At 38.2% G+C, this 13,179-nt stretch overlaps 1 protein-coding gene across 1 annotated transcript in view; it reads left to right on the forward strand.

The window, feature by feature from the left end:
• The window catches only part of CCDC192 (coiled-coil domain containing 192), a gene marked incomplete at both ends in the record, with an annotated part of 196,262 nt that extends 193,188 nt beyond the window's left edge, over window positions 1–3,074 (forward strand). The window contains one exon of the mRNA XM_079916030.1: window positions 2,830–3,074. Within this exon, the coding sequence (XP_079772156.1) occupies window positions 2,830–3,074 (245 nt within the window). The remainder of the gene's footprint in view (window positions 1–2,829) is intronic.
• Window positions 3,075–13,179: the final 10,105 nt, after the last annotated feature.

Raw genomic sequence — 13,179 nt, forward strand, 5'->3', positions numbered from 1 at the left:
CTGATGCCCCCTTTGTCCCTGAGCCTCATGGTGCCCAGCCCTCTCTATCCTGCCTGCCATTCCTTTCCTTAACATCTTCCCACTGCCGCTTGCTGCCATTTCCCTTCTATTCTTTCCTCTCCTGTTGAAACTCCCTTCAACCCCTAAGAACCCATTCTCCCAAGCCCAGATTTCCATGCCTCTACCTTCTAGAGTAACAGAAGACATGATCTCTGTGCTAATAGTTGAGGACCAGCAATCCTCCCTCCCGAATAACAACTGTACATGTTAACAAGAGCCATCGGCAGGGAACACATCCACCTTTGTTTCAAAGACTGCTCATCCAAACCTAAGTGTCCATCGATAGATGAATGGATAAAGAAGACTGGCACACATATACAATGGAATATTACTCAGCCATAAAAAGAAATGAAATTGAGTTGTTTGTAGTGAGGTGGATGGACCTAGAGACTGTCATACAGAGTGAAGTATGTCAGAAAGAGAAAAATAAATACCATATGCTGAAACATATATATGGAATCTAAAAAAAAAATTTTGTTCTGACGAACCTGGGGCAGGAAAGGAATAAAGACACAGACGTAGAGAATGGACTTGAGGACACAAGGAGGGGGAAGGGTAAGCTGGGACGAAGTGAGAGAGTGGCATGGACTTATGTATACTACCAAATGTAAAACATATAGCTAGTGGGAAGCAGCTGCACAGCACAGGGAGATCATCTCGGTGTTTTGTGACCACCTAGAGGGGTGGGATAGGGAGGGTGGGAGGCAAATGCAAGAGGGAGGAGATATGGGGATATATGTATGCATATGGCTGATTCACTTTGTTATACAGCAGAAACTAACACACCACTGTAAAGCAACTATACTCCAATAAAGATGTTAAAAAAAAAAAGAGTTCTCATCCAAAAGGAAACTCCAGCTCAGCACTATCCAATAGAACTATAATGAGAGCCACAAATGATACTTGAAATTTTCTAGTAGCCACATTTTTAAGAAGTAAAAACAAATGAGTAAAATTGATTTAAAAAATATATTTTAGTGCAATGTAATCTAAAATATATCATTTTAATACATAATCAATTTTTTAAGCCTAATAAGATATTTCACGTTCTTTTCAAGTCTGTCTTCCAAATCAAATGTGTATTTTATACCTGCAGCACATCTCAATTCAAACCAGCCACATTCAGTTGGTTAATGGCAGCATGTGGTAAGTGGCTACCGTATTGGGCAGCACAGCTGTAGTCAGAAAAAAGGAAAGGTGAGGCCCAGCATATCAGCAAATGAGGAAGCCCCCCACCCCATCCTATGGACTCCTTCTTCTGGGCTTGAAAGCACAGGCCTCTTGAAGAGGGCACAAATCAAATGCTTCTTTGCGATTTGAGATTTTTTTCATTGCTTTTTAAGAAAGATACCCAAACTACCATCTCCTTAAATATTATCATTAGAATCTCATATGTTCAGAACAAAGATTTCTCCATAGATTCTTGAAACGTAGTACATTGCTGACAGTAATTTCTAAAAGCAGAGACCAGCCTGATCTCTCCTCTCATCACTTTTGTGAAGCCAAAGCATTGTGTCCAGTGTGCAATGTGGTGCTCAAGCTCTCACCCCGTGACTTCTCGAGAAAATTATGGCCACAAATTAGTTTTATTTGCTGAGAAATGGGTGATTCCCTGCCTGCACTGGCTATCACAACAAAGCTGCCCCAGCTTTAACAGGTGTATAGGTACACAATAGTAGCAGCCCTTTGTACCCTGGACTTACTGTTATGTTTCTTTCAAGTGCAGCTGTGGGTTTGCTTTCACTGCGGTTTGAGTAGAGGCTGGACCTTCAATTACAGCAATTAGCTGTAGACACCATGTGTCAAGTTCATTCATATGCTATTAGCTCAATTAATCCTACCATGGTACCCAAGCCCTTGATGTCCCTTACTTTTTATAGCTGAAGTCTGCCTTTTATACAACGTAGAGAAATTATTTTAATGGTAGAAATTTCAGGATGAGTGATGTGGAGGGTGGTACTGCTAAAATCTAGTAGAATGAGGTTTCCTTTCAGTAGTTAAATTTTTTTGACCATCTAGTGATATTTGTTTTCAAGGATTTCCTGCTTCCAGTCACTAATCTTTTATCTCTTTGACACAGCCTCTGTCTCCTTCCTTACTCAGACCTTTATCCTTATCTGAGGGGTTACCTTATAGAAATTGATAAAGATAAGTTTTTATATTCAGGAGGCATTTGTGATTTTATTGACATGCTGAAAAGTATTCAGACCTAAAAGAAATTAATCTCTATACCCTGCTACAGAGTTTTCCTGATCACCTCAAATTACACCCCTGCCAACTCTAAAGCTGACTTGGGTTAAGAAACTAGTCCTTTCTCATTATCACTTTTCCCAAAAGGGACAATGGCAACTTTTTTTTTCCCAGTCAAATTAAAATTCACATTGAAGTGTATTTCTACTTGATTGTAGCTCTTGTGAAGAATTATGAAGAAACGATAACACGAAGTCTGGGATGGCTACTGTTTGTAGATTGGATTTTCAAGGACAGCTCATTCCCATGGTTAATTGAAAGTTAAATGCGTATAAACAAGAGTTGGCAAAGATTGATTCTCCTCCCTCTCCAGAGGCTTCTAAGATTTCTTTTCACGAGCACCCAGGGTCCTTCCCCACACTGGTGCAGATTCCGTTCTCAGTATATCTGGCCAGATGACGCAACATCTGTGTTCTCTTTTAAGAACGTGAGAAATGAAACTTTTTCATCTTCCCTTTCTTTGAGTTCTGGGAAATCCAATTAAAACTGTTCAGATTTTCCTTTTCTTGTTTGCTTTAGAAGACAGCTTACTGGAAGAGGGCTGTGGTGGTCTCCTGCCTGTGGAAGAAGGTGACCGAAAAATCAACCTGATTGTGGAGTTGTCGACCCAGGTTTCCCACCAGACCGAGAAGATCGCTCAGCTGGAAGAAATTTTAGAAGAAAAGGAAAGGAAGATTCAGCAGCTGGAAGCCGAGCGGGAGGCTCATCCTTTCCCAGAGGTCAAAGACTCTCCAGAATGTTTACAAGAGGCCAATTTTCTTTAATTTTCTTTAATAATAGCATCACTCCTGTGGTCTATGACGAGGATATTCAAAGATTCTCAGTAAAAAAAAAACAATAAAAGTTTATTAAGTGTCATCAAGGTAAAGTCCAGAGCCCAAGCAGACTCACTGGCAAACTCAAGTTCAAGTTCACGGGTTTGACCTATTCTATAAGGTTCATATCGGAAGGAAACAAAACAAAGGGAAGTCCTCAGACGCAAACACTGAATGTTTCCCCTTTAGACATTTGTCACATAATCCACACAGCTGTAGAATACTTTGTTTTCAGACATTCCTGATAACAGAGGGAGAGGAAAAAACACAAAGCTAGAGAGATGGTCAAAGAACTTAGCATTATCCTCTTACCAGAGGTTTGTCACACTGCAAGGGAAGAGTGGCATGAATCCCATTTTATTATGCAGCTCAACTGTGAACAGAAAGCAGTCATGGAGGGTGAGCTTCAAACTGGGGAATGTTGGGGTACTGAGAGCAGAATCATTGCCAACAGATTAAATAGCCATGAGGTCTGTCTTTTCGTATCCTCTAGAATATATTTCTCAATGGCATGTATTTTATTAGCATTTAGCAAGGGTAGAAATGAAGTAAAACCAAACCAATCAAAAGAAATAAAGAATGGATGAATCAGAGCCGCAGTCCTTTGGGAGAAGTGTCCTGGGACAACATCTCCTTGGGAAAACACATAACACTGATTTTTCCCTTACGAGCAACATTAAGACCAAAGCAAAATACACCATTACAATTGTACCGAGGAGCTGTGGATGGCACAAAATAACATCAGGAAAAATAGAGGATGGGCAAAGGAAAGCTGCCCTGTAATTAATGGAGTAGAAGACCTCATATCATATCCCACTCATCCCCTTCAAATGAACTATTTCTCATCCAAAAAGACCAGCTAGTTACTAACTTTAAGACCTTGGTGCTTAATTCTTACTCTCTCTGTACTGCAGGACTCAGGCAAACAGCTATAGCTATCCCATGAGTCTGACTGTATTGCTACTTCTCGATTTAATTCAATCAGTTCAACAACTACTCATCAGAACTCTTCTATCTACCAGGCACAATAGTAGATGTTAGCAATATCCTAGAAAACATGAAAATCACAACTTTTATCATTCAGGAATTCACAAGAACAGTTAAAGAGTCTCCTTAAAACAAAGTTTTTAAACCTGACTTTTTTTTTTTTTAAGGAAGTATTGAGTTTTGGACTCATAATAGCTTTGCAATATTGACTCTACAGGTTCACCACAAAATAAAACCATGGTTTTCAGTAGGTTCTATGTTCCTATAAAGCTAGAATCTTCCCATATCTGTACATAACCTCAGAATTTCACCTGAAATGTCTGCAAGTATGTACAGGTGCAGTCCATTATCAGAAATGAAACCAACTTACAACTCTATGATCATGAATACACACCTACCCCAGAAAGTGACTTGAAGCACTTTTCCACGGTTCCAAAAGAAGCTTTTCCATGGAGTCTACATCAGTCCCTCACTTCAGAAATCCCTTCTCTCCTGTCCCTCCTTCTCACCTCTTCAAACCTTATGATCCCCTTTGTCTTTCCTGTTTCTCTGGTACTGATGAGGGTACCCTGTTCCAGTCTTGAAGTTCTGCCCATTGCATCTGACACCATGGTAAGAATGAAAGTTGCCATGTTTTCACTGCATATTACTGTGAGAAAGCTTTAAATCTTTCAGTTTGGTAAGAGTGGACTATCTCCAAGACAAACTATTCCCTGCAATTTTCTTGTGTTATTTTGATCATCAAGTCTCCATTTCTTTATTTTACCAAAGATTATCTTAATCCCATGGGATACTGAGGCTGAGAAAGATGAAAAGCAGGGGGGGGGGGGAACACCTCATCACACCCCAAATAGGAGAGTGTTCACTTCTAGATCAATTTCCCCTGGCTAATGTCTTGGCCAACCCTCAGCATGAAAGTAGCCTTACAGCGGAGATAAAATGACAGAGCTGGAGCTGCTGTTAATAATTAATAGAGCCTGTCACCTCTACATATCTAAGGACCAGCCACTGAAGAAGAAAGCATCGAGAGTCATATTACCCTGCAAACCCATCTTTACAAGAAACTGATCTTGACTCAGGTCTAGGTTATCCTCAGATCAGAATCGGTGGGGGGGGGGGGGGGGGAGATTTGGTCCAAAGGTGAACAGACTAATCTCTGTTACTGACACCTAAGCAAGAAGAATTCTTTAGATATCCAGGTTTTATGAGGAGGTGGGAGGTGAGAAGAGTTGTTACTGGCCTCTGGCCTCTGAGACATTTATAAGTACAAAATTTCACATTCCCTGCTGAACATTTATGCCATTGTGTGCCCCCCAAATTTCATTTCCATTTTCTGCCATTCCTCCAGAGAACTGGGTAGTAAACTTCAGATTGTGCCAAATACCTGGTTCAGACAAACTACAAATCAGATTATAGCCCACACTGTAAAGCCAAAGTCTCATCTTTTAAGAGCCAGTTGGATTGCTGAAACAGTTTACTGATCTTTAATATATCTGTTGTAAATATCACAAGACAGCATGCTGATGCCCTTATTCTTAAAGAAAATTTAGGCAATCATCAGGTAATACACCTGGTTCAAAATAATTGGAAATTAAAAATTTAAACTATTTAACAAGTAACAAAAGCCATTCTCTAATAGTCTAAAAACATTTACAGAAATATATGCAGAGTTTTAATTCTCCTTTTTCACCAGTCATTAACTTTTCTCAGGGAGGAAGTTAAGTTGAACGTGTGGTATGGCTAATCAATTTAAATAAATGTTGGATTTTTTAACAATTTAATTTCATTATTATGTGCATGACAAGCTGAAATCATAGTAATAGACCTGTTAAAGACTAGCAGAAAAGTAAGTCACTGGAGAAACTGACCCGGAAATGTGAAGGGGGTGCCTTAGGTTTCAATGAAGTTCAGCAAAACTATAATATTTTTGCCTAAATGCATTTCTGGGAAAGAATGAATTCAGTCAAGTTTTAGTTATCTCTTACACTCTCTGCTTATCCCCAAACCCAATCATTTGCTTCTACGTTACACTGAAGTAAAGAAGTATTACACTGAAGTATTTATTTGCTTTAATGCAATAAATAGAGAAGTGCTGATGAACGTTGCCGGCCTAAGTCAAAATAATATATATTTGGCAATTATCAAGTATGGGGACTGCAGAGACAAAACTATTCCAAAAGACATAAGAAAAGAAACATATTTAAAGGACTTGGAAAATCAGCTTGAGATTCAAAAATTCGACTCTCATAATTTGAAAAAATTAGACAAAAAAAAAGAAAAAAGTAATTTTTAAAGGCTAAATTATTACTATAATTTCTCCCCTGCTATTACAACAAAATCTTTTGTTAAGATTTCCCATACACGAGTTCAAGTAGGAAATAACCTTTTTAAAATAAAGTACTAGTACACTGGGACAAAGTTCACAGCAAAAGATAGGGCTGGCCGTGAGATTTCCCATACCTAATGAAATTAGGTCTTTTACGGTAACACAAACAAACAAAAAAACCACTAAAAACAGTTCTTATCAGGTTCCCAGAGCAATTGAGCATCTGAGTTAGATACTCAGTACATTCCCAAAAACATGAACCTGTGGCAAGAGGACATTTAATGAATTGTCTGACCATTTCCATCCCAAAGGTTTAAGTTTGCTTTTTATTTAACAAGAATGACCCTTAGTGCTCAAATCCAATAATACCCAATCTCTTGTTCTTGGGTGAAAAAACTCACATGATGTATTGTCTAATAACTCTTGAATCCATTTTCTTAAAAGTCACAAATAAGCTTAAACAAAAGTTTATTGTCTGATGTCACATTTTTCAAAGAATGATGTTACCACAGGCAAAAGATGACAGCTGAAGGGGAGAGAAGGAGCTAGCCTAGCACCAGCTCTTTGTCATATGGGGTCCAAACAATAATAACAGTGAGTTCTAGTTAAAAGAAAAAAGCTGATAATATAATCTTTGGCCCTGTACTAAAAAGATGTGCCTTATTTTTTAATATAAATTTATTTTATTTTAATTTTGGCTGCATTGAGTCTTCGTTGCTGTGTGCAGGCTTTCTCTGGTTGTGGCGAGCAGGGGCTACTCTTCGTTGCGGTGCATAGGCTTCTCATGGCGTTGGCTTCTCTTGTTGCGGAGCACGGGCTCTAGGCGTGCGAGCTTTAGTAGTTGTGGCACACAGGCTCAGTAGTTGTGGCTTATGGGCTCTAGAGTGCAGGCTCAGTAGTTGTGGCGCATAGGCTTAGTTGCTCCGCGGCATGTGGGATCCTCCCGGACCAAGACCCAAACTTGCGTCCCCTGCATTGGCCGGCAGATTCCCAACCACTGCGCTACCAGGGAAACCAAGGTGTGCCTTATTGTGTAGCTCCTATTTGAATGATGTTGGTATGGTAACAGTGAAAGAAACAATAAACAGCTATAGTGGATGCCCTATTATCTTGCTAGGGACCTGCATTTGCTAGCCAACAGTTATGTATATAGGAGTATAACTAATATTTACATAGCAATTTATAGTTATCTAAACATTTTCAAATAGATTATTTTATTTAATTTTCATGAGATAGGCTTTAGCTGGGTAATTAATCCCAAGCTTATAACTAGGAAATGCCAGAACAAGGGCCCGCGGGCCCCAGGCCAGTATAACTTTCACAACACTCACCACCCCTATGCAGTTATATAACAAAGACATTCATTGTCTACACATCTTTCTCAGGTCAGCCCGCATTGCCATTTAAAGGAAAAACAATTTTCCATGGGTACCTTCTTTCTCAAGTTTATTCCACAAAAGGAGTCAAAAAGCTGTCCAGATTCAACTGATCATATTAATTGGTTTGGTCAAAACTGTGTTTTGGCTTTGGTTTGCTCATTGTGTTTTATTTTAAAGTAATTGCTTTTAAGAAGAGTGGGGCCGCACTCTACAGTGTGCCCTGGGTCCCACCATTTCCTATTGTCTTATACCAGGCTGCTTAAGACATTTATCTTAACTGCCTTGCCCTATAGATAAATGGTTTGGAATCCCTGCCTGGAATACAATGCGTACGCCAGGTCCAGTTTGGTATGTTGTTACCATAAATTTAAATGTCTTGAGTTTTTGATTTACAGTCATATATATATATATATATTTTCAAAATAAGAAATTTTTCGATAAAAAATTTTAGACAAAATGAGTACATTACATCCTACATTCAATTGTTAATTAAAACATTTTCAAATAGATTATTTTATTTCATTTTACATTCAGTGGTAATGCATATTCCCGTATGCATGACAGAGGCAGCACAAAGACCTAAAGAAAGTAACCAAGAGTTCACTGTAGCTTCCTCATCAGTTCAGGACAGTTTCTAAATCTCTGGGGGTTTTTAATCAATTTTTTTGGAGTGTAGTTGCTTTACAATGCTGTGTTAGTTTCTGCTCTACAGCAGTGAATCAGCTATACATTATACTATATCCCTTTTTTGTGGATTTCCTTCCTATTTAGGTCACCACAGAGCATTGAGTAGAGTTCCCTGTGCTATGCAGTAGGTTCTCATTAGTTATCTATCTTATACATAGCAGTGTATATATGTCAACCCCAATCTCCCAATTCATCCCACCCCCCTCTTCCCCCCTTGCTATCCATACATTTGTTCTCTATTTCTTTTTTAATGTGTGTGCTGTGCAGAAGGGAATTCTGACAGAAAAATGTCATTTGACCCACACCACAAAGCTCAAGTAAGTAGGTAAATGATGACTAACAGAACTGGTATTTTCTAAAGGAAGAAATCCAACACAGAGACGTTCTACTTATTTCATCTACAAAACTCCCCTTTGCATCCAGTGGCATCAGTTCTATTTCATGCAGATGGAGAAGCAAAGACAATTAAGGGACATCTGTAAAGATTGTTTGTTCTATTTCTAGTTACTTTTTTCTCCTATTTAGATGAAAACTTAGGCATTAGTTTTCCTTAGCACATTTAGCATATTTAGTAGTAATGCCTTAAATTTATAAAGTAGAATTAAAAATTATGCCTCTGGGGCTTCCCTGGTGGCACAGCGGTTGAGAGTCCGCCTGCCTATGCAGGGGACACGGGTTCATGCCCAGGTCCGAGAAGATCCCACATGCCACAGAGCGTCTGGGCCCATGAGCCATGGCTGCTGAGCCTGTGCGTCCGGAGCCTGTGCTCCGCAACCGGAGAGGCCACAACAGTGAGAGGCCCGCGTACCGCAAAAATAAATAAATAAATAAATAAAAATTATGCCTCTGCTTGACTGACAACTCTGTGTTTCTTATTTACAGATGGGAAAACTGAGCTCCAAACGTTGGAGCTAGACTTGTAGAGTCCAGAACAGGGGTCAGCAAACTACAGCTACAGGCCAAATCAGGATTGCCACCTGTTTTTGTGTGGCTGGTGAGCTTAGGGTGGTTTTTACGTTTTTAAAAGGTTGAACAAAAAAAATCATATTCATAACACAAAAATTATATGAAATTCACATTTCACTGTCTATAAGGTAAGTTTTATCCGAATACAGCCATGCTCATTGTGTAGGTATTGTCTCTGGGCTGTCTTCCTGCTATGGTGGCAAGGTTGAATAGTTGTAACAGAGACCTATAGCCAGCAAGCCGAAATATCGAGGCCTTCATGGAAAAAAATTGCTGACCCCTTGTCTAGAGCAAATTAAATGAATTGCCTTAAGTCATACAGCTAGTAAGTTTCAGAACTAGGCTTGAGTGTGATGTTCTTACTCCAGTTTGACTCCTTATGATACAGACACGTTTACACAGATTCATTCTCAAATTGGCATCACAAGGAAAATATGTTACCCAGGGATCGCCAAATCTCACCAGGTTATGGTTAAAAAATAAGCTCATATGTCTTTTATTACTCTGTAACAGAATGCTTTTTCAGATTATTAACGCATTTTTCTCCCTGTATTTATCTCATTCTATTCCCACATTAAAAATGTAGCTTGCTCTCTGCTCTCTTGTCTAGAACCCAAGAGTTTTGTATAAAAGCAAACGGAGAAGCTAACCATGAGAGACTTTCTTTCTATGCTTTTGTTTCCAAAGCTTAAGTCCATTGCAGAAAGAAGGGTTGAGAAAGAGTCTCTGAGGGGAGTGTGAGGAGACAGGGAGGGATTCCCTCCACCCCTGAGGGGAGATCAAGAGAGGCATGGGACAGCAAGAACCTGTCCCTTCTCCCTGCCCTTGCTTTAGGGATGCAGCAGGATCTCAAAGGGATCAGCCACATGGAACACCAGGCAGGTTGGATTCTGAGGACCAGGATTTCAAGCCCTGCCACGAGTTTCATACCCATGTGTGTCTTCAATGTGAAGAAGCAGCAGACTTGAGGGGACCAAGTTGACTGGGAAGACAGGGGACTCAGCATCAGCAAATGACAGAGAAGTGTCTCAGAACCAAGAATCCTGGCATGAAGCCAGGGGAAGGGAAGACTCAAAATGAGTCAAACTTCCTGCCTCCTTCGTGGGATAGGGACTCAGAGTCACTATTCAAATAATTTATAGAAAATAAAGAAAGGAATTTGTGCAGACTTGAGTTTGCAGATTGAGATTCACATGAGCCCTACTGTTTAAAGTCTCCATTAAAAATGCAAATCACAAAGACTCCACACCTCCACCCAAAAATTCTTGCTGGGACCAAACTTCCATTGGGTTCTGCTCCCCAAGAAACTTATGGAAATCCCACCTTGCTGGTGACTCAGCACCTCAATCTGCTGTTCTCACCCCTAACTGTAGGTACAATTAATTATAATCATTAAACACAGAACAGGGAACTTCCAATCTGAACTGCTCATCACTTTCCCAGATCAAGGAAATGAGAGAGTTAAATGTTTTGTTTATTGCCAGCTAGTACTAGTTATACTAAAAGGTTTGTTTTAAGATGAGTTTGGTGGAATTTTCCCCAAAATGAAGTTGATTAGAATTTGCCCTAAAGTTAGATAACTTGGTAAAGCACATGTCTTATATATATTAGATGCTCATGGATGATTCCTAATTCTTCCTGATGATCTAAGTAGTGTTGGAACAAAGGGAATATTATGGCAGCTTTATAAAATAAACAATTTAATTTTGCTCCCAGTTTGAGAGCTCATTATGAGACTCTTCATTCTGTTACATTTTTTTTAAAGAATTTTACAGAATTATAGTCAGTTGGATAATGAAATGGCACTGACATACTTTTCACCTTGAAAGCAATACACACATGATCGAGATAACTATCATTTCAAATGCATTTGAAAATGTGCAATTCTTTCCCATAGCCAATAAGAGACTTTAATAAGTAATATATATATAATGTAATATCTAGAGTAACCACTAAAAATGCTATACAAAGAGAGACAGATGAATCAAAATAGATTTTTTAAAAATGCCCAAATAACCCAAAAGAAAACAGAAAATAGAGAAATAAGTAAACAAACAAAATTTAAAAATAAAATAGTGTTAAACCCTAACATAGTAACAGTTCCATATAAATATAAATGATATAAATATACCATTAAAACACAGGAAATGGAAGAGCAGATTTAGAATATGACTGAACTATATGCTGCCTTTGAGAAAACCATTTCAAATATAATAATATAGGCAGGTTGAAAACTTAAAAATGTAAAAAGATATATTATACAAACACTGCTCAAAGGAAAGAAGCAGTGGCTATATTAATATCAGATAAAGTAGACTTCGGAGCAAGGAAAATTACCAGAGATAGAGAGGGACATTATATTGTAATAAAAGAGTCCACCAAGAAGATATAGCAATGCTATATATATTGGCATATACAACAGAGCTGCAAAATATGTGAAATAAAACATGATGGAACTGAAAGGGAAACAGACAAATTCACAATTGTAGTTAAATAGTTTAAAACCCCTCTCTCCACAATTGATAGAACAACAAGAAAGAAAATCAGCAATGATATAGAAGAACTCAACAACACCATTAACCAACAGTATCTAATCAACACTCACAGAACATTCCATTTAACAAGAGAAGAATAAAAATTCTAAAAAAATCAATAAAAGAGATGGTTTTTTGAATAGATCAATATAATTGACAACTTCCACAAGTCTGACAAAGAAAAAAGAAAGGAGACACAGCATGTTATATCAGGAACAAAACAGTTCCTGGGAAGTATAATAAGAGAATCTGCACACTGAAATTTGACGATTTAGAAGAAATGAACCAATTCCTTAAAAAAGCTCAGACCACTACAACTCAGTCTATATAAAACAGATAATTTGAATAGTGCTACAAATATTAAGGAAAGTGAATTAATAATTTTAAAACAAAAAATAAATCCCCAGGCCCAACAATTTTACCAGTGAATTCTAAATATTTAAAAGTATTAATACTAATTGTATGTAATCTCTTCCAGAATATAGAAGAGAAATGTATTAGACAGGGTTCTCCAGAGAAACAGAACCAATAGTGTGTGTGTGTGTGTGTGTGTGTGTGTATAGATAGATAGATAGATAGATGTGTGTGTGTGTGTGCATGCATTCATGGAGACAGAGAGAGCAAGCAAGGGAGAGAGATTTATTTTAAGGAATTGGCACATGTGAGTATAGGGACTGGTAAGTCCAAACTCTGCACAGTAGGCTGGAGACCCACAGAAGAATCAATGTTGTAGTTTAAGTTCAAAGGCAGTGTGTTGACAGAATTCCCCTTCCTTCAAGGGAAGTCAGTCTTTTTCTATTAAGGTCTTCAACTGCTTAGATGGGACCCACCTATACCATAGAGGGTAATCTGCTTTCAAAGTCAGCTGATTTAAATGTTAATTTCATTTAAAAAATATTTTCACAGAAATATCTAGAATAATGTTTAACCAAACATCTGGGTACCATGGCCTAGCCAAGTTGACACACAAAATTAATTATCACAAGAATACTTTCCAACTTATTTTATAAAGTTAGTATTACCTTGATGTCAAAACCAGATAAAGAAAACTAAGACCAATATCCCTCATAAATATAGACTCAAAACATTTTAACAAGATTTTAGCAATACAGTATTCAGCAATAATGAGAAATAATTATACATCATGACCTAGAGAGGTTTATTCCAGAGATACA

This window comes from Stenella coeruleoalba, assembly GCF_951394435.1.
Source record: "Stenella coeruleoalba genome assembly, chromosome: 3".
Classification (NCBI taxonomy): domain Eukaryota; kingdom Metazoa; phylum Chordata; class Mammalia; order Artiodactyla; family Delphinidae; genus Stenella; species Stenella coeruleoalba.